General features: G+C 50.4%; 2 protein-coding genes across 2 annotated transcripts; one reads left to right on the forward strand and one right to left on the reverse strand.

Moving 5' to 3' along the window:
- Positions 1 to 5,750: 5,750 nt before the first annotated feature.
- ETH_00025860 (Chromosome III, complete sequence, related) lies at positions 5,751 to 9,450 on the reverse strand (the record flags this gene model as incomplete). The annotated part of the gene is made up of 10 exons (XM_013378407.1): positions 5,751 to 5,900; positions 6,140 to 6,292; positions 6,531 to 6,611; positions 6,740 to 6,835; positions 7,018 to 7,074; positions 7,426 to 7,554; positions 7,672 to 8,331; positions 8,510 to 8,806; positions 8,985 to 9,095; positions 9,289 to 9,450. The coding sequence occupies 10 exons, from the start codon at positions 9,448 to 9,450 to the stop codon at positions 5,751 to 5,753; spliced, it is 1,896 nt and encodes a 631-aa protein (XP_013233861.1).
- A 1,878-nt stretch (positions 9,451 to 11,328) lies between these two features.
- ETH_00025865 (uncharacterized protein) lies at positions 11,329 to 20,112 on the forward strand (the record flags this gene model as incomplete). The annotated part of the gene is made up of 8 exons (XM_013378408.1): positions 11,329 to 14,064; positions 14,395 to 14,546; positions 14,841 to 14,963; positions 15,072 to 15,144; positions 15,364 to 16,738; positions 17,014 to 17,167; positions 17,342 to 17,438; positions 17,536 to 20,112. The coding sequence occupies 8 exons, from the start codon at positions 11,329 to 11,331 to the stop codon at positions 20,110 to 20,112; spliced, it is 7,287 nt and encodes a 2,428-aa protein (XP_013233862.1).
- Between the last annotated feature and the right edge of the window lie 1,027 nt (positions 20,113 to 21,139).

Consider the following 21,139-nt stretch of genomic DNA (forward strand, 5'->3'; position numbering starts at 1 on the left):
AGCAGTTGTTTTGGCTATTCAAAGGATGGCATGCTTGAGATGACACAACATTCTGGAAATGTGTTAGTTCACATTGCAGTCGTAGCATTTTCACTTGTGTAGATTTCGTTGGTGTAGAATTGCAGAGCACATCCAGCTACGTATTGTGTCTAAGAGGAGTAGATGTTTAAAGGCAGCAGCACGAGCAGGTAAACGCATTGGCACAACACCAGAGCAAGGAGAAAAAGGAACGCGCCTATAAGGAACACGACGAAGATGAAGCACAACAGTACAGATGAGTAAGCTATAGCTGGCGACTTACCGATTAAAGATTTGCCCCGCGTACGCAGCATCCCTCTCAGCATGCTGACCGATGGTGCTGCATTAGCGAGTGCTGATGAATTATGAGCTTCCGCTATTTGTGTGGAATTCTGGGTCATGTGATGAAAGCATAATTGCGTGTCGACGCTCTATAGAACGGCGAAGATGCAACTAGCAATTAAGCAGGCTAGTTCCCAAAACACACGACAAAAAAGAGAATGGATTGGCACGACGACACAAGGCACAAACAGACCAAGCGAAAAATGCAGAGCTGGCATGATGTAAAAATGCTGGTTCCGATTCACTGTCACAACAGAAGCATCCCGAACCTCAGGCCCTTGTTCTTCAGGCAAAGTGGGTTCACAGAAAATACAATAGGACGAACTTCATATTCCGAGTTACGCAAGCTATTGGAGCCCAAGTGCCGCATGAAACAACCTGGAGAGAAACCTCAGCAGATGCCAACTAATCATTTATTGAGTTGGGATGCTGTTGACCATGAACTGCATTGCCGGGGCTGGCTCACAGCGCTTTATGCATGAAGGTATGCCAACTACTCGCTTATTTTGGAATACGTGTCTTCACTCTCTCTGTGTATTGACTATGGACTGCATCGCCTTGGCTCGCTCACGCAGTGCCTAGTGCATGGATTTATTTGAGTTCGTCACTACTATGCCATGACTGAGCGTTAGCTTCTGGCTACCCAATACGAAATGTTGCAGCACATTCCAGCTAATTCGGTGGGCTTGTAGAACTATCGGAACTTAGGAAAGATTGTGCCTACGCAAGATGCAAACTCTTAATCAAAAGCGCATATGCAGTGGAGGTTCTTATGAATCTGAAATTTTCCAGAGTTGCAAAGGAAATATGCCAAACAATGAAGTACTCGAGAAATGGAGCTAGAATGGACTTATCAGAGCACTTTGTTGGACTGAAAAGCCAACCGCCAGACCAGCTGGAAAGCCCAAAAGTGAATGGACAAGCTGACAACCATGGACTTATTGAGTGATGTTAAATGGAAACGCATGCCGTTAGAGGCGGAGGAGGAGCACTGGAAAATTGCTCACAGTAGTGATAGGCACACGCAAAACCCAACGCAGCAGCTGTCAATAAACCATTAAGTCAGTTCAAATTGAATTGTACTGTATGATGCAGCAAAATCCAAGGTGCTGGGTGCTTGGCGTGTTCATGTAGCTGAATGTACTGATGTCAAGCAGTAGTCGTCATACCTCTATTAGGGTTCAGCCCTCTTTGCTGTTGGGCACATAGGTATTGTATACGCGTGTGCTTATACTGAAAATCAGTAAAATATGTCGTGAACATAGATGTCTAACGCAGGCTATGGACGCATCTAAAACAAAATCAACACGAATGATGCACTTTCTACCGTGCAGTCAAATGGATGACCAGAAGCATCCCTAATTTGTCAGTAGGACTTTGTGTTAGTATGCACGGCTACGGTGAAATTTCCATGTTCGTTGATAGTCTGAATTCATTAGAATATCTTACGCGTACGAAAAAGTTTATATCTATTATGGGTTTCCTTTTTTTAATATCCGTAGTATCCGGGTTTCCTTTAGTATTGGGCAAGCTCGTACAGCGTCATTTGTTATCCTCTACAGTACTTAAGGATAGAAACGCCATGATCGAACCCCGGCAGGCTCTACCAATGCTTTTAGTTGGGGGAAATAAATCCAGTTGATATCGTTCTCAGGGTGACGGAAAGGACAGAGCGAGCCAATAGGACTACAGAGCATATCATATGCGATTTCACTCAAAGCCGTGAGAGCGATCACCACTTGGGGTTCCACTTAAAGCTAGGTGCCCCTTCATGCAGCACTTTTTGACTTGAACTAATAAATGTCCCACCAATGGCCAGGATTCGGACCTGGTTAAAGGACCCCCACCAAGGAGTACGTCTCTGGCAAAGATCTCGAGTTTCACTCGAAAGAGAGCAGCACTTCAAAAATCGGGAAAAAAAGCGTAAACTGAATTCGGAAGGACTCATGTCGCGCGACCCGGAGCCACAGGTCGCCCGCTCCCAATAGCTGCGGATGCTCCGCATTTCAGGCTTTTGCTGGCTAGTCCTCACATTTTCCCGTGTGTTTATGTCAGCCTGGGCCTGCTAGCCCTTAGCCCTGTACAGTAAGCCTCTGCTGGCCAGCTGTTTAAATTACTCCTCACTCGTGGGTTGTACTTCAGCTCAGCATGTGTCCACAGTACGCAGCAGGCTCTGTTCCTGGCGCTGGACGCTGCAATGGGTGTTTTCCTGCAGCGACACAGCGATAGCTCACACGCAGTCTGAGGCTAGGGAATAATGGATTGAGTTGCACTGCACAACATGTGTCAGACCGAAGCACTCGTGCGGGGAAATAAGAGTACTTATCTGTAAAGAATTATTTGAGCATGGTCTCGCTCGTGCGCTGTACGTCGTGCCGCAACTCTACGGGGTCCTAGCGCAGTTCTGAAACTGAGTACATGAATGAGTTTCGTTTCCAGGAGCAGCGAGGAATAACCAGTAAATTTACCTAGTGCAAAGCACACCCGTGGCGGAAACTTTTGAGCGAAAATATGCAACTGCATGAATCTGCAAAGGAACAGCAGTGAACAAGCAACCCTGTCTGGCAGTATCCGCTTTCTTCAGAACACGGCAGATGCCAGCGGGAGGTTCGAAACGACTTGCGCTGTATGCAAAGATATTGCGGAAAAAACTTTGTGTCAAAAGAAATAGGGTAGCGACAACGCGCGTTAAGGGAAGCCATGTACGTTGGGAAAGTGGGAAGGGTACGTGGGTCGGGCAGCTCCCTATTTATCAAGGCTCTGGAGAGGCGAATTCTAAACATTAATGCCTCCCGCCCACTGCTCGTTCAGGTGCTTTTGCCGCAGCAAGAGGACAAATATAGGGTCGGTGGAATTCCAGGGGCAACACAGACAATCCAAGAAGCTCATTGATCGGGTGCAGCACGATTCCGTCCGAATGCATGTTGTGCGCTATTCCTGTGAAGCAGCGCACCTGATGAGTGGAAAAGACAAGCTCCGCACTGTAGAAGGCCACAATATCTAGTTACACGTAGGATCTAATACTAGCATGTTGCGTCTGCGACACTTGCTGTATTGTTCGCCCCAGCGAAGCGTTTTTTCTCCCATACCCACCCAAGGAAAATTCAGCTTGTGATAATGTCTGGACCACGACGACTGTGAGTCAGAGTTGTCTCAAGGAAGACCCGAAGAGGATTTTGTTGGCGTATTCCCACCTCACTTATGTTCCGACGTTTTCTTCGAAACAGTCTTGTTCCTACCGAAGTGCTGAGTTCCCGATGTAACAAACCCAAACAAACGCTATCCTTTAGCTACTATAGTGGTGCCCTCCGCCAATGTTGTGATCGTATAAGGTTACAACAGCACAGCTCTACGGGGGTATCCTGCAACACTCCACTAATCAATAAACGGGCTGCAGAGGCATGCCACTGTGTACTACTGATAGAGTGTAGCTAGGATTACTTTGTGCTTTCAAACCGAAAGTCCTACGGCACTCTGTAGCGTGCTATAAGTGTTTTGGTTCGATAGCAGACGGGCGATCCCAGCTACGCTATTCCAGTCAGTATACTACTGTATACTACAGTATACTTGAGGGCTTTTGGCTCAGTAGCAGCAGAGCAGTCGTTACTACCTTAATTGTCTACGTTAGCATTGTGCAGCACCACACACAATGTTGCACAGAAACAGCCTCCGAAGATTGTGAAATCTTCGACAACACACATCAGTGTTGATTAAAAAGTAAATAAAGAAACCCGTTTCTTCCTAGCAAACCAAGCCTAGCGTTTAGAGTTCAACTAACTCTTGGGCTGGGGCTGCCAGCAGTCACAAGAACTCTAGGGAAGACGGCAAAATTCCCCACAATAGTGTCTTGTTGCTACGCATGAAATTTCATTTGATATTTCGTAGTCAGTTTCTGTGCTCAACGAATTCTCCAACGCGGCAGAGACAACAAACTACCTCAATACGTTGTTAACCCTGCTCACGTACCACGTAACACGTGAAATATCGTTCCTAATTGAGCCCTGTTCAAGCACAAAGGTGTGTTGTGCCGAAATGGAGACTTTTTTTGGAATTTAAGAATAAGGACTGAATCCCCGGCATAGCTTTTCCGTAAAGAATGTGTTTCATTATCTCCCGTTCTATCTTTGTATGGATTGCACGGTCAACCCCTTTTTCATACGATTAAAGAATACAAAGTAAGGATAATACCAATTGCACCAGCACACTGTGAGCAGATAAGTTACAGAATATGATTAAAGGAATAATAAGGACCTTACCAACTGTAACGCTCACTATGCGCAGATAAGTTATTCAATCAGCACAATCAGGTATTCAGTATTGGAAACTCCCCTGCAAAAAACGTCGACAAGATGCTGAATGACAATACAGTTGACTGAATTGTCGGAAATGGAGAGTCCGATGTATTTCGAGCAAAGACACTGAAGACATTGAGCTTATAGCCGACTACAAACTGTAAAGTAGGAGAAACTACAGATTAACCAACAACTGTACCAACGGGTAATGCAAAATGGAAGTGTGCAACTGCATACAGATCAAAATCTAAAGCAGTTCCACCTATTAACGGATGATGCGAAACTATATATATCGAAGTTGAACCAAATACACTTGAATCTCTATGCCACTCAACGGAATTCAAAGTGCTAATTGACTAAATTTGCTGTTTCTCATCTTCGATTGCCGTACTTCGTTCGCCGAAGATCCACAAGCGTTGAAGCAGCGACCTCGCAAGAGGTCTGTACCAGCCACATCTGTGATCCTCCCGCGTGTTTAGAAGGAAAACATGGAATCCTCGTGCTCCTCTACTGACTAGCATAGCCTGGTAAATATATTTTGCGGCGGTAGATCCATACAGAGAAGCGATGACTTGAGTAGTCCGCATATTCGATATACATTTATATTCCGAAAATTTTTCCCCTTGTATTAAATTTATTGTACCTTGCACTGTAGCAAGAGTACAGCCCAGAGCATAAGACTGCTGAAGACTTGAAGTTTCAACTCCTTCTTCCTTATTTCATAAAAAGCAACGGCAGGTTATAAAAACATTTTAGTTTGAATAACGTTCGTTGCGGGACTTACGCAATATCTCACAACACGAGCTGACAACCATGCGCCTCATGTACCTGAATATAGTAATGAAAATTTACTACAAAGTTAAAAAACAACATTTCAAGCTCTGGTAAGGTTCCTAATGTTACACCGAATTAGACCACATGCTCCATCGCTTGTGCGAACCCCTTCCAATTCCTTTAAGTTTCACCCTTGCTAGTGTACTACGTGATCGACGATACGAACTTTGCTTGGCAAGGCTCAATTGTGCCCGCTATTGCCTTAGTGCAAACGTTGCAACAGGCTCTTGCAAATTCTGCGAGATCCTGTTTGCGGATAGACGATCAGTTCGTGGGCTGGACGCAGCAGGCCTGTTCATCAAAGTCGATGACAATGGGTCCGAAGGTCTCTGAACAGCCGTTTTGTGGTAGAACTTCTCCACTGAACGTGTAAGATGGCCGAGACACAGATACCCAGCGACGCCCCGTCAGGCTCTATACACACACAGCACGTGCAACCACAAAACCGGTGCCCCGCAGAAGTCAATAGCCAGCAAGGTCATCCGTGTATCTACTCGTGCTAAAGCCCGCCAGAGAGCGTCCACAGGCCACTACAAAATAGCGAACTGGTCCAAGGCGAGTGGCAAAGTGAGGTCCGCTAGAAAGTCGGGTGTCGCATCGCTTATGTTTGTACAGTAGGCTCGTGCACGGCGTAAGTGTTGTATTAGTCGCACCATTTGCTGCTCTCTTTGAAAATTTGTAAGATTGGCCTCCGTTTTTAGGAAAATTTTGTCTCCTTTGGAGACATATATTTCCCTTCCGAGAAGAACCACGTTTGTATACCAGCTGTCGCACTGCCCCTCGTAAATTGGGCCAAAAAACAAACCCTGCAACACTCATGAAAATACCAGCCAATGCTTCGCCTCCAACGAAAATGGTAGATGCACCCTGAGAGCACCCCCAGACTGAGGCACAGCCGCAGCAGCAAAGATTGGTAAACAGTGACGACTAAGTTCAAAGAAGCAGCAGTAGTCCACGGTAAAAATGGTCCACGCTCCCAGAAAAGAGCAGGAACCCATGCTCTACTTGTAGGCGACCAGCTGCAGAGGTCGCCTTCGAACGGACTGGTCGAATCTCGATTTCAATAGCCGCTAAAAAACCTGCGAAAAGACCCTCTCTCTCTACGTCAAAGAAAAATGTTCGCCGCTGTCCAGCACAGCACAGAAATTCGCAATGTAAATGTAAAGCGTGAAAGTGCCGGGAATGGAGCCGTAGTCGCACCAACCGCTACTCCAACTTGCTTCACAGCTTTATGGTAGTTGAACTAAGCGCACTTGCAGCATCTGTGTATCCATTCGGGCTTCAAATGCCAACTCCTCTATTGCCTTGAGCTGGCTGCTCAAGAGGGTCTCGCTGAACCGCAGTCCTACCTGAAGCACAACCAGTAGTACACAGGAATCAGCCAGTATCCTCTCCCCAGCCTGTATATCGAAGTAGCAGCAACTATGGCGGCCAGCCAGCAATCTAGCTCCCCAACCGCGTTCGCAGCCAAGATAGCTTGACGGGCCACTGGAAAAAGATTCGCAGATGTAGCAGCATGGGCGGGCCTCACCGACTGCATCAGACGTTCCCGAGGGGAAAGAACGCTACGTTCGGGATGCTCGCTGGCCTTTACCAAGGCACAAAATGCATCACAACAGGTACTGGAACTGCCTACAGACATGCCTACAACCTTGGAAAATGCTCAATAAACTAAGCAGCATCAAAAGCAACGCAACTTGAAATAACAACACCAGTGGTTGCAACCGGCAGTGCAGCTGCAACATGAAGGAAGACCCTAGCAACAATTTCAATGTGGGACAAGACGTCCAACAACAACTACGTCAAAATGTTTGAAACTGTCGATTGCAAGTGCAGTCATGCTAACCCAGCAGCTGAGCTAAAAATTCTTAGCGTCTCTGTGCCCTACGGGCCACGCTATATAATCAAAAATACATTTTGGCCCTGCAGTGAGACACACTGGGCACTTGATGCAGCAGGGAGAAGGCAGTTCGGATACGCCAACGAAAGTCCTTGCAGCGAACGGAATGCTTTGGGGAATAGTTGCACTCCGCTCCTGGATATCCCTGATGACGTCAGCTGCTCCTTCCTGTGAGGCAAAATCACCCAATATTTCGTGTATCACCATGTCGTAGGACACGCCCTCTAGTCGATTCGGCTGGGGCTGATGGACAGTTGACTGCTCCCATAAACGGAAGCTTCTAACCATAGGTTTACTCCTATGGCAGCCGCATTCTCCGGTGCAGCCACTGTCGGTCCTACTGGGAGACGCTCGGATGCGCTTAACAGCCCGTTTCATTCGACCTTGCTGGCTCGACCGGAGACGTCGCGTAGCACAGCGTGGAACAACTGCCAAGGAACCTATGCCTTCTGCTACCAGCTCCGTCGCCGAGTCTTGAGTATTGTAGTGCGGGTGAGAAGCCGGTGCGCATGACAGAGAAACAACTACATGGGATGGAGATGCTTTGGAGACACACTTCGTAGAGGCAACCGCATGGCCCTTTGATGAATACATCGGGCATTCGCATGCGCCCGTATCTTCAACACCCAAAGGCGCTGCAGTCTTAATTAACCCCTTGTTTTCCATTGTGCAAGAGGATTCTCCGACAGAAGAAGCGGCCGCTTCACGATTAGTAGCCGATGATTCCTCTACTAGGTGTGGGAGTCTGCTATGGCCATGCAATGCCTCGGTGGTGGTTTCAACAGAAATTTGCCGCGCTGCTACGGGAAACAACTTTGAGTAACATCTGAAGACACGGAGCCGCTGCAACTCTGATTCTTCTACTCCAGCTTGACAAGGGCGAGAGGCATTTACGCCTATTTGTTGTACGAATGTGCTCGCAAAGTGATAAACCCCGGAGTTAAGCTGAGAAGGCAGGAACAGAACATGCAGGAACACCCTTGTGGACAAACGAGAAATACGCAGGATAACGGTAGATTAGAACTGTGCAGCGGCATCGACTCTGATACAGAAGCTGCCCACCAACAACCCCACGAAGGACAGTACCTGATACCACCAGCCTACAGAACATGCTGCAGCTCACTTCCAAAGCATCGACTTGGGCAGCGCCTTGCTGCACAGCAAGAAGAGATAAAAGCGCCAGGGGACCGCAGCCGATTTCCAAAATGCGAAGTCCAGTAACATGACTTTGGAGCTTTTGCTGGAGTCGCTGCGGCTGGTGCTGCTGCTGTGCTTTCGAGTTGGGCAACTCTCGAAGACTCTCGTGTAGCTCTTCCCCTTGCAAGTGCTTTTTTTGCTCCTGCTCCTCCAGCGTTGTGGGCATCTTCCAGAGAATCGCCTGTTTGTAGAATCTGACTCGGTCTTCATCTTGTAGCATTGCCTGGCGACAGCCAATCGCACAGACAAAGGGATGCGGCGTGTACACCAGCCAAAAAAGCCAAGCGCCATAATAGGAGAAACTACTTCTGAGGACAAAAGTGCCTCTATAGATAAAAGCTTAGCATCATCTGCCCTCAAAAGTTGGTGCAAGCGAATTTTCAGGCAGCGCTGGTTCGTACTAAATGGTTAGGAATGCCAAATTGTCCACAGATGGAGGCCGTAGAGGGTGGCACCTTTTGCAGGGACGATCGCCGAACAAATCCGCCCTCAATAAGCTTGCCAATTTTTTCCTGAAGCAAATGCAACGAGCAGCGCCGCCCGGAGGCACAAAGAGGCACAAAGGATCATACATGGGCCGCGGAAGGCAAACGTCCCAAAGGCTTAGCGGCTTACGCTTTATCAGACAGCGTGACGTCGTTAGCACTAGCTACCCTGATGGCATCTGCCGAAGTTGTACCAGAACTGCCAATAGCAGCACCCTACAGCATACGTAAGAGACGGTTGCCATCTTGTATGGTTTTCGTGAGAGACGCGACGAGCCGTTAACTCCCGTGGGGGTGCTCTGGTTGCTTCAGCAGCAATTCCAGCATCCAATAATCGTCGTTCTTCTGCAGCAGCCGCAGCAATTTTTAGAGGATCATCCATGTTTCCAGCCTCTACTTCAGCAGCAGCAGCTTCGGCCCGTTGTCTTGATGTACAAAACCTTCCGTTGTAAGCTGGGCGACCCCAATCTCAACAGAAACTACCACATCGCTGCAGCTGGCGCTACTCTTGAATGCTTCACAGGCACTCCTCCGTTGATACTGCTGTTGCCCCGAAGATAAACGGAAAAGTTTTCTGGAGTTGCTGCGTCGGCGACAGCTCCTTGTATTATTGAGATACCGTCGGCAGAAGCCCGTACTGATGATCCTCTCCAAGCAACAACAGACGTACGCCAAAAAAGGAACACGCGATATCAGATCCGCACCGTCCGGCACTTAATGGCGCCGCGCCACCAACGTCAGAAGAAAGCACTTACATCCCTACTTCACAAATGCATGCCACAAGCCTGACAGTGAGACAAGGCGGCCGAACTAGCCAGCGGAGATGCTGCGCCTCACTGTGCTTGAAAAGGCTCTGCGTTCTGTGATTTGGGCTCCGCTGTGCTGAGCAGCTTCCTTGCAGCTGCCTGTTACCCCTTTAGCCGTTGCTTTTCGTGAAGGTGTCTTTAGGATGGCGGGGCCTGCTGGCACTGAAGCACGCCCAAACTGTGCCACTCTTCTGCCTGGACGCATTCGCAGAGCACTTACGTTCCTGTTGCTGCAACCTCTACCGTCGTCAATGCAGCTCTCTAAACAGCTCCACAGCTTCGCACAGCTCCCTGTGCTCTTCTGCGTACGCTCTGCGCAGACTTCACGGTAGCCGCGCCTTCTGCAGTTTCCTTCCGAATAACCATTATGTTAAAATTAACATCCACGCGAATGAACCCTACAACTGCTGCTAGCGCTGTTAGTGGCTCTTTGTCTCCAACAATGTCTTTATGGATGCCACCCCATTAATATTTACGACAACCTTAGGCCGCTCGCTGACGTTTGCAGTAGAGCGTGAAAGAGCCACTATTTGCGCCCGAATCCTCGAAATGCTCAAGTTGTTCCACAGTTGCGCTGCTGATGCTGCAAACTCATGTGGGTGTGGCGTCCCGAGGCCCACCTTTCTCTACAACTCCTGATTTGTCCTCCTAGCTGGGGAGGAGGAACCGTGTAGGCCGTTTCGTTAAGATTTACCCGTTACTGATGGCCAGTGTTTCCCAGTGTAGATGGAAAATTCGCCGCCGACAAGGCTATGGCTGCTCCCATTGTTACTCCTCGCACTCGTCTCGATGATACCGTGCCGCTTTTCTTGAATCAACGGTCCTCTTTAAGTAGTGGATTTATATATACTTTTATGTGGGACTATTGGATGCTAGCATGCCACTGCTCGTCTAGCACTTGGCTTTCCGGGTGAAGCTACCACTAAGGGTGCTTGGACGGAGTCGACGAACAGCCCCACGGGAAAATAACCCCACACAGGAAGAGACTAGTGAAAATACTGGAAGAAACAGTTTCATGATTGCGAGTGTGTCATACGTTCAACAAGTTAGCGAGTCTGCCCGCGAGAAAAAGATTGGGGCCGCCCAACCGCGCAGCAACGGTAGTAGTCGCAACAGAAACATGTATGTTCGCCTCGGTATACTTAGCTTCCAGGGGAGGTTGATTTATATGCTTTATCTGGAAACCGTATTTGCATGGCTGTGGCAGTACATGTGCAGCTGGGAAAAGCATCTGGAACTGTCTTGGAACAGTTGCATGCAACAACTACGGGTGAATTCTTTGCTTCTCTCGAGGCACAACATTTCGCTACAATGAGATCAAAATAAAGTTGTTGGAGTGTGTCTATAAACGCTGGGAAGCAGGGGCTTCGACGCGTCATGCGTGACGTTGCAAAGGTTACAGCCCGTTCAGCAGCAACACTTCATTGCCAGCTCGGCAGCATCAACTGCTGCCAATGCAGCTAAATGCACTGCTGTGCGTCAGCAGTCAAGAAACGCTGCAGAGCAGCAGCAGCATTGCTCTGAAGAAGAAGCCGCGCTCCCACCAACGCATCGCCTTTCTCCTACTACTGACAATTTGGATATGCGGAAGCTCCGTTTGTGCTATTTCAGGAGGGCAACCGATTTTTGAGGAAGCCGATATAAATATCCGGTCACAGAATCAGCAGCAGAAGCAAGGGGAACTGCCGCAGCTTCAACAACTAAAACAACAACAGCTGCAATGGTCGTGCGCTGCTACCCCGTGGGTGGTTCTCAGTGGACACGAAACGACGTCACGAAGAGTATCTGTGTCAGAGGGAGCATACTTTGTACCAAATGCGACAGTGAGTCTGACAAGCCCAACAGTGCACGGAGGGGACTGCGAGGCGCGCCAGCCTGTGGAAGCAGCAGCCGCACCTGCTGCTTCAGACAAACAAGAAGAAGAGGCTACACCTCAAAATGGGGGCAGACGGACACGTTCTTCACAGGATGCAGTTGTCACCACGACTGGCGTCGCCACATTTTATACGGAGCAGCAGCACGAGCAGCGCGAGCAGCAGGAGAACACACTGGAACAGCAGCAGGTTCAAACTCCGCAAACCTACACCGAGACGCCAGGTTTCTTCTCTACATTTAAAGGGCTGGCTACTGCTGATACGAACGCTATTGTTGCCTGGGGAAAGGGGCTCAATGGAACGCTTAACTCAGGGCAATTTGAGTCAAAGCCCTCGCGGCAAAAGCAACACCTGCAAAGACTACAGCACTCTTTGCTATTTCCCTCGCCATATAGCTTCGCGGCCTCCACTTCTAGCGAGCATGCCCGCTATATTTTAGCCGGTGCAGCTACGGAAGCAGCATCAGATGGCACAGAAGCACCACCACGTCATGAGGGGCACGAAGGAGCAGAGATGCTCTTGCCTGCGAAGCTACAACAAAGGCGGCAAAATCTTCATGGACTTGTGCCTACTGCTGCGTGCAGCTGGGGCTTATCTGCCATATGGCTTATTCAGTGGTGCTACTCTTTATGCACATCTATCGTACCAGCAGCCTTAGCTGCAACATCAACGGAAGAGGGCACAGCAAGCGCAGCGTCGGTAGCCAGATGCTCGTGTGTCAGTTCACACATGCCTGTGTTGTTGCGCAGTGAGCCCCTCTGGCAACAGGAACAACCGCACCAGCAACGGCAGCAACGGGAAGCGGCAGCGCGCCTTGTGCCCGTATTGCAGCAGCGGGCGTTGCTGCTTTGTTGCGCAGAGGGCAGTCCTGCTTCCCAGGAAAAACAGCAACTGCAGCTGCGTGGCGTGTTCTCACGAGGTGATACTGAAGAGCATACAGAAGCAGTCGCATCAGCACCAGCTGTGGCCGAACTTGTTGAGGAGACGCTAACTCGCGGTCAGCACACAGAGCCAATAACGCGATCAGCTGACGAGGCCTCTCCACCTCCTGAAACTGTGGACGCTGCAGGAGCTGCGGATTTTAGTGGGCCAGTTTCAGCACCTCGTTCTGATTCCTATGTTAAAAACCTGCCATCAACGTCTGGAGGACAGCAGCAAGCGGAACTGCGAAAGGAACAGCCCGAGTACATGGGTGCATTTTCAGCGTCTCATGAAGCCCGCGAAGAGCAGGGGCAGAAATTTAAAGCACAAGACGAGCTACAGGGGAAAATGCAGCGCAGCGAGCAGGAAGAGGACCAAAAACATTTGGAACTTTTTTCAAGGTGGGGAGGACAGCTTGTTTCTTGGACATGGAGGCGTTCCTGCATGCGACAGCAGCAGTCTCCAAGGCCCCAAGTAGCAGTTACAGAATCAGCAGGAATAGCCGCTGCTGCTCATTGCTACAGGCCTCATGCTTCCACATCACTGGCGCTGCAGCTGTTGCTGTTGCTGTTGCCTCGCGACATGGTCTTGCGCCTCCTTGCTGACAGAGACCTCAAGCAGTGCCAGCAGCCCCTACCACAGCAACAACGGACGCAAAAGGAGCAATCTCAAAGTTGCAAGAAACAAGTAGATCTGCCCCGTGTTAGTGTGACGAGTCCTGCGGCAAGAACGGCTTCTAAAACGGGCAGCTGCACTGGTTCTATAGTGCATTCAAATGGTGATTTCAAGACTAGGGAGACATGCGACGCGCGCCTTTTGAACGGCGGGTCTTCCTATGCTTTTAAGGCAGTGGGAGCCGGCAGCTACGGACACAAGCACCAACTAGACCCTTTAAAATTGTCCAAGTTCTATGGGAGCGTGCCTTCTCAGCTGCAGTCATCGTGGGGTCCCTACACTCAACTGGCCCCGCGGCAGCAGTTCCTCCAAAATGAAAGCCAGCGTAACACAGACACAAGCATAGCTTCGCAGCAGGAGGGGGAACACTGGCAGAAACTGCAAGAGTGGCAACAAAATGCAGCACCGCAAGAACAGCAGCAGCAAGAACAGCAGCAGCAACAATTGCGAGAAAGCGAGGTTCAGGAAATGCGAGACAGTCGTAGCGCTGCGGCACTAGCAACTGCCGCCGCGAAGCAGCATACAAATGTGGAAGCACAGGGAGCGACATCTGCAGTTGGGGGTGTTCCGGGGGCACCTCGTCTCTACGGCCGGGGGTTCGTGCAAGGTGGTCACCTCCCTGCGTCCTTCCTGCGCTTACACTTTAATTTCGCGTCACTTGACGCCGGCGCTCGGATTATTGCTTCTAGTGGCGGGATGCAGCACATCAAAGCGGTCCAGGTGAGGTTCCCGCGTGAGAAACAGCTGGTTCCTGCCTATGGGTTAGACATAAAAGTGCGCCTATGCCCGAGCACGTGGGTACTTTTGCAAGGTTAAGTATTCACCCCGAACACACGGGCAGACACCTTCGGGAGTTTCTGCAGAAGCACTTCGGTGGCATTTCGTCAACATTGGGGATGGGTGCGGCGTAGAAGAATGTACAGTTTAGGTGCTCTTTTCGCTTGCTGTGACTAGACGCACGCACGCGTCATACACATTGTACTCTTGCTTGAGCTATGTGAGCACAATTTCGATGCACGCGCAGACGCGGCTACTGCGTGATTTCTGCAGCGCCCCGACGCTGACACGTACATGCTGGTGCCTTGCTACTTGCCGTCCAAGTACTTCGTCCTGTCATTTTCCGAGACCCTGAAGATAGACTTCGTGGTAGTTCAGTCCTTTGAGATCTACGCGAATGCCTTCTGGCACATTCAGCTTCTTGGGTGTGTCGCTCATGCAGGCTAACAGCCTACTGTGCAAGCTGCTGCATGTTTGCCGCCTTGTGGGGTTCTGCTTTCTGTGTTCCAATGCACGCGCCCACTTGCCCAAAGGTGGTTAGTTTGTGCAGCATGTTAGTGTTTGTGGCAGCTCCCCTATGCATCACTTTTCCCCTCTGCATGAGTGGAAAGAACATGGGACATTTTTGGCCTTGTGCACAATTTACGAACGAACGCTTTAGCAGGCTTTCCATCATCAATATCGTCAGCTTACTTGTCGTTTCTAATGTTTTTGCCCAGGGCAGACACGTACCCGACACGACAATGGCGCCTCATTGCTAACCTTGAAACTGCAGCAGATGTTTCCTCCGAGCTCTTTGACCTCAAATCTGAATGTGCAGCCCTTGGAAGCTGCTGGGCAAAGTGAGGCTACTGTCTTTATCTTTTCATGCTCTTTTTGTGGTGCTTTCAGCATGCATTAGAGAAGTTGAATGCAGCTCTTATCTCTTGGGTGCTTTCGTATTACTGTAGGTTTCTTAAGGTTCGTCTGCTAACCCACCACGATGAGGGGCCTCACTACTATTGTTCGCTTACTTCTTTTCAGGTCAGCTACACCGCCTCTTTGTCCCCGTTTGTTTCTCGTTGGCTGGCTTTTCACTTACCTGACCATTGCATTCTATGCGCAGCTCCGTGGGCATATCTTCAATGGAATGGCTTTATCTTCATATCCTCATCGTTATTCATAAGTGCTTGTCGGAGTAATGCCCATTCCGCCGTTTGCCAAGACTGGTGGTGAACTGACGCTTTTGGCTTCATGACTCAGGTTTTCGGTGCCACGGGCGTGCAATTTCTGGAAACACAAATTCATGACGAGTTTGGTGGTACCACACAGAAGACTGGAGTGGAAGCATCTGACGTATTGCCAGCGTCGAACGGACCTGCTGGCGTTGCCACACTTACTGCCGATTCCGCTTCTCTCGCACTTGATGCTAAGGACACCAGAGGCAGCATAACAGCTTCCCCTGATGTACAGCCACACCATAATGGCGCTCACGAGGGACCTCCTCTGCGGCCAGGAAAATTGACTTCTGCCCCATTGTCTCCGGGCTTCCCGAGAAAACCGCCGCCGCAGAATCCGTTACAGCATGGACGGCACAAACCAGCTGCAGGAGCCCCACAGCGAGAACAAGGGATGCGAGGTGGCTTTGCCATTGCTAGCGCACCGGAATTGCTGTCACAGCGTTGCTCTTCCTCAGAAGAAGCTACTGCTGCTTCTTTGACGCAAGGCTGCCGCACAACTGACGGCAGTGTAGGAGACGACGCTTCTGGTGACAGGCGACCATCATACCAAGAGCAGAAGCAAGGGAATCTTGGTAGAACAAAAAATGTTGGTGCCCTGTTGGACCCAACGCCGGCCGCTGCGCCTGTTGCTGCTACTCCCGCAGATACTGAGGCGGGTTTCATAGGCAACAATTCAGCGCAGAAGCATGATCTGCAGCGTAATCTGCCCCTATCGGAAGAGGGTATAAAACAAAGGGCCGATGCGTTCGTTGCGCTGTCTAGCTCACTTTTTGAGGCCGTTAAGGAGCAGCAGGCCCAAAATCTAACTCAAGTCCAGGAGCATCAGCCAAAGGTTCACCAGGATGTGCTGGCGCATGACGCGGACTGGATCGGAACAGATGATCCCCACTTGGTGGGTCATTTCCCACAAGAGGCTTTGAGCGTCAGAAGCAAACCAGAAAGTGCTGTTGTCTGCGCAGGAAGTACCGACATCAATGGCAAAAGCAGGTGGATAGCCGGCAACCCGCTTTTCGAACCGACCACTATCCGCTTCTTCTGTTCACACAATGGGGTAAATCCAGAAACAGCTGCACCTACCAGCGTTCCTGTTCCTGTGAAGAAAATGAACAAGACTCCTCCAGGTCACCATACAAACAGTAATGACAGCCAGAGCGGCAAAGACCAGTACTACGCAGATGCGGCAACGGAGGCGCTGCAGCATGCAGCTGCATATGCTCGTACGTTTCTTGTGAGCGCCCTGCAACAGCAGCAACAGCCGCAACAACTTCAACGGAGTCCGATTAGCACCGCATTCCTGCAATACCTTATGAAGACCACTCCGGGCAACTCAGATCTGCAGACGGAAATACTTGAAGTGCTCTCACAGCTACTGCAGCCACCGAAAATCGAAGCAAGTTGTAAGTTACTAAAGAAATGGTCGTGCGTGGAAGTTCAGGAACTAGCAAGTGGCAGAACGCGACGGGCCGATGATAGAAGGAAAGAAAAGAGAGCGAGCCAGGAGACTGACAAGCACACAGCAGAAACTGAAGGGCGAGGAAAAGCTGTGAATGCTCTGCAAATTCTAGCTAATGGTGTAACTGCATGCGGGAAAGCTCCCCCATATGGATGCATGTGGCTTGGCTGTAGAACTTCTGATCATGTTTACGCTGTTGGTATGCGTTTTCTGCCGCAGCCAAAAGCGGAGGTGCCAATAGGGAAGCTACAAGAGGCGGTGCTGTGTCGCCACCAGTTGTAGGACCTCGCGATACGAAGGGCGAGCATGTACTGGTAATGCTGTTGGAGAGGATGAAATCTTTGGAGGGCGAGACAGCTGCATTCAGATCCGCGTGCGCTCACATCGGGAACACCTGTACTGTATCGATTTCTTAGCGTTATCTTTGTGGTACTGCTGGTGCTGAATTTCTGTGGCCCTCAACTCCAGCCTTGCAGTCGTGTATTCCTTGTGGTTGCTGCGGACTGCACTCTTTTCCGTAGTGCTTACTGCTGCGGACTTTTTGCAGAGCTGCTGAGCGGCAGCAACAATTGCAGTTACAGCAGGAGCAGCTGTTGCATCTCACGCTCTTAGTCCAACTGCAGCAGCAAGTCGGGTTTTTCCTGGTAAGTTTGTGCTTGGTAAGGGAGCTTCACCTGACGTCATGCTTTTGTTGCTGCTGTTGAAACATGCATGTTTTGTGCCTTTCTGCTGTTGTTGCAGTTTGAACGTCTGGGTGCGTTTGATGGGCTGATTCCCCACGTTAGCCCCTTGGTACAGCTGCTAGATGAATCCGAACCTAGCACCCCAACAACGGCGACAGCTTCACAGAAAGGCAGAATGATTCGCGGCACAGACAGTGACAGTCGCGCTACAAGTGACCAGCAGATTGATGCGCGTTGCGACTTGATGAACGGCAGCACTGGCGTTCGCAAAAATCGGCAACCGCAGAACGAACAGCAGCAGCAGCAGCACGGAGATTTCGCTGGACATGGTAGCAGTGGGTGGCTGTGGAGTGCAGTGGAGCAGTTGCTCCAGCCACTAGAGACGTTGTGGCATTGGTTAGTGCTGCCTTTGGTAAGGTGGGGAAGCAGCGCGATTTGCTTCGCGGGCTTTGCTGCAGAGCTATTGAGAAGGTCGCTTTGCAGTAATCCTGAGTCGGTGCTTCTGCAGCAGAGCTGCGCAGCAGTGTCTTGGGTCTACCGTGCAGCTGCGTTCGTCGCACTAACTTTCGTCAACACTCTGACAAGGGGCGCTGATTTTGCGTGTCGAGGCGTTTCGTTCTCTATTGCTCAAGCAGCATTGACATGGAATCGGCTATCATCTGCGATGAAACACGTGCCTCAACTACTGCCTCTCGACTGGCCCACCGAGAGAAGCGAATGCAGCAGCAGCTACTGGGGTCGAAGGTTTTTGATGCTTCAGGATCGGGGTATTCAGCAGTATCCAGATACTTTTGCGGCGATGTCGGTGTTATTGTTGTTATGCTTTTTCCTGGCCATTGGTGGCGCGCTCTTCTGGCGAATGCGGCATGGGCAGCGAGTTGCTGCTGCAGCTGCTGGCGAGTGCGCTCTGCTGCGCCGTTCCTTCGAGCTGTTGCAACAGCAGCACCACATGCTGCTGAGTCAGCTTGAAAAGTATGAAAGGGAACAGCAGCTCTTACTGCTCCTGACAGCAAGCAATCACAGTGTCAGGTCCTCCCGTTTACTTGTGCATCGTAGTAAACATGAAGAAAGTGGTGCGGATTTTCTTCCACGGCAACCAGATGAGCATGACGACAGCGTCATAAGGCTGGAAAATCTTCCTATCACAGCAGGCAGCGCAGGTGTTCAGCGACTTCCAGCTGTCACACACACTGAGGATCCGTTTGAATGCTCAATTAACAGCGATGCCCAGGAGACAATTGTCAAACGAGCAGACCCTGCTCCGTCATTGCTGCGTCGGCTCTCTACTTCATTGGCCCCAAGAGTGCTTCTCGGACTTGCACGCAATGCACCAGGCGCGCCTCACGTGGCGGGCGCAGCTCGTGAAAAAGAAGGGAACTACAACCAGACAGCCAACGCTGCTGTATTGCATTCTTCTGGTCAAGATGGTGAAGTATTGCAGCCTCAGCTTAGAATCGTCCAGCAGCAAGAGGGCGAATGCGGACCCCAGCCCCTTATTCGAAGGGAACAGCAAATTCAGCAAGACCAGCAACCGCAGACGACTGCAGCGGCGTTGTTGCCAACGCTTGATACAAAAGCTATCAGGAGTCTCAAGCTTCAGCGCCACACATTAAGGCAGCGGCGCCTTGGAGGCGCCACAACACCCGTGGCTTCTCCCGCTGCTGCAGTTCCAGCAGACGGAGAACATGTTTTGCTGCCTACATTCGGTGCCGGTACAGAAGTTTGTTTACGCACGCGGGATCCTTACATCCCCTCCGGAGCGGAAGTTGCTGGAGTTGCAGCTTTGTCTGGAGCGCCTTCTCGTAGTAGCAGCAGCAGGAGCAGCAGCGTTTGCAGCACGAGCAGTAATCTTCAAGGGGCTTCAAGTTCACTATTTAAGTCTTTGTGGACATCGCAGCTTCCACATCGTGGGCTGTTACCGCTTACGCTGCAGCCCACACAAAGGCAAAGAGGAAAACGAGCCCTTGCTGGGCATGAAGGCTGCGAGAATCCGGACGGGAGGGCATCCAGCGCTGGCGGGGGCAGTGGCAGCAGCATCGGCTTTGGTGAGCCACTTCCAGAGCATGGTGCCTTTCAGCACCACTCTAGCTGCCATTTGCCTATTCGCACCGTGGTTTCAGCTACTAAGGAAACTGCTGCGGAATCAGGTGATCCATTTGATTCTATAGCAGGAAGAAGAGCTGCGACGTCGGCTTCGTGCAATTGGGGACACATCGGTATCAGGAGCACCAAGAGCAGTAACTTTGCCGACGTCATTTCTAGCAGGGACCCCAATCTGGAGCCACATCAACTGCAGCAGCAAGACAATTCATGTGGCAGAAGTTGTACAGACATGAGGACGCTGACAAGCGCGTTGCCTCACCTTGGTGCAGCCCCCGAAGCAACGCATTCCTCGCCGTTCCTTCGAGACGAGCCAGGTAGGCCAGGCCCTGCCAGGCAAGGTGAGCACTTCAGCTATATTGTCTCTTCACGAGAAAGCCAGGCCGCTGCTAATGCTCCTTTGCACACCGATGCTGCTGTCGAGATACCTGAGACCCAACCCGAACCGGTGAAACTGTCGCATGCGCCAGCGGTTGGTGCTTCCAATGCGCGGCGTGATGGCCGCCGACGTAGGAAAAGGCGTGGGGCTTCGTAACTTTAGTATGTACTGCCTCTAGCTGCATGCGCAAGGGCTTACCACTGTTTGGTAACTGGCGAATATGCTAAGTAATTCAGGAAAAGCTTTCAGCATTACTGTGGGCTGGTAGACTGGCTGGCAGAAGAGATGAACAGGTAGAAACGCTGGGTATTGCACATTAGTGGTGGCGCAGTTTGTGTGGAGTTGCAGAATGCCTGCGGGAAAAGAAAGATTGAGGGAGGAGTCAGGAAGAGCAGTGAAATGAAGGGGCAGATGCCTTGTGCAGGGGTTTACTGAATACCACTTTCGGCAGGAAAAAACCGTCTGAGTTCAGTCATTTAGTCGTGATGCACCTACGCCGCATCAACCATCACTTACACGACGGCATGCAGCTACATTGATGTGTGACCGTGTGAGCTCTTCGAATGCAGAGGTCCTAACGCACCACAGTATTACGGAGCTTATTGAGCGTTTACATTGGCATGGCAAAGGAACTAGCATGCCCTGTAGGCTACCAGCTGTGGCTCTTGCTCGGAAGGCCTTTTTGTCCGGCTTCCCTACACACGAATAGGCCTATGATACGTCTAGAAAAGACTAGCCTGCTCTACCCTCTCAGCGCTGCCGGTGCCCACAAGAAAATGATTCCTGGGGAGCCCGTCACAGTTTGCATTTTCACAACTTGGCAAGTACACGCAATCTGTAACCGGTACCGCTACCTTGTAAATTCAACCTACTGACAGCTCCTAGGTTTCCAAATCGCCTACATTATTGACCATGGGGAAGTTTCGAAAGTTACTGAGAAGCCAGAAGAAAAGGAGAGACAACGTTGCTTGTTTTCTTGGGACAATGCCAAGATGGGAATGTTCTTTAAGTTGCACTTTATGGGGTTGCCAGTAGCACTTCATGCACTGTATGAAGTTGCACGTAGCTTTAAATGCACTATCTTGTATGTGACTCGCGGCCCCATTCGGAGCTGGTTGCACAAGGTAGCACACAACATTCAGGAAACTAGACTGTGCCTTACAAGTTGGAAACTACGCTTTGA

This window comes from Eimeria tenella, genomic scaffold (genome assembly GCF_000499545.2).
Source record: "Eimeria tenella Houghton genomic scaffold, Eth_scaff83, whole genome shotgun sequence".
Lineage (NCBI taxonomy): Eukaryota > Apicomplexa > Conoidasida > Eucoccidiorida > Eimeriidae > Eimeria > Eimeria tenella.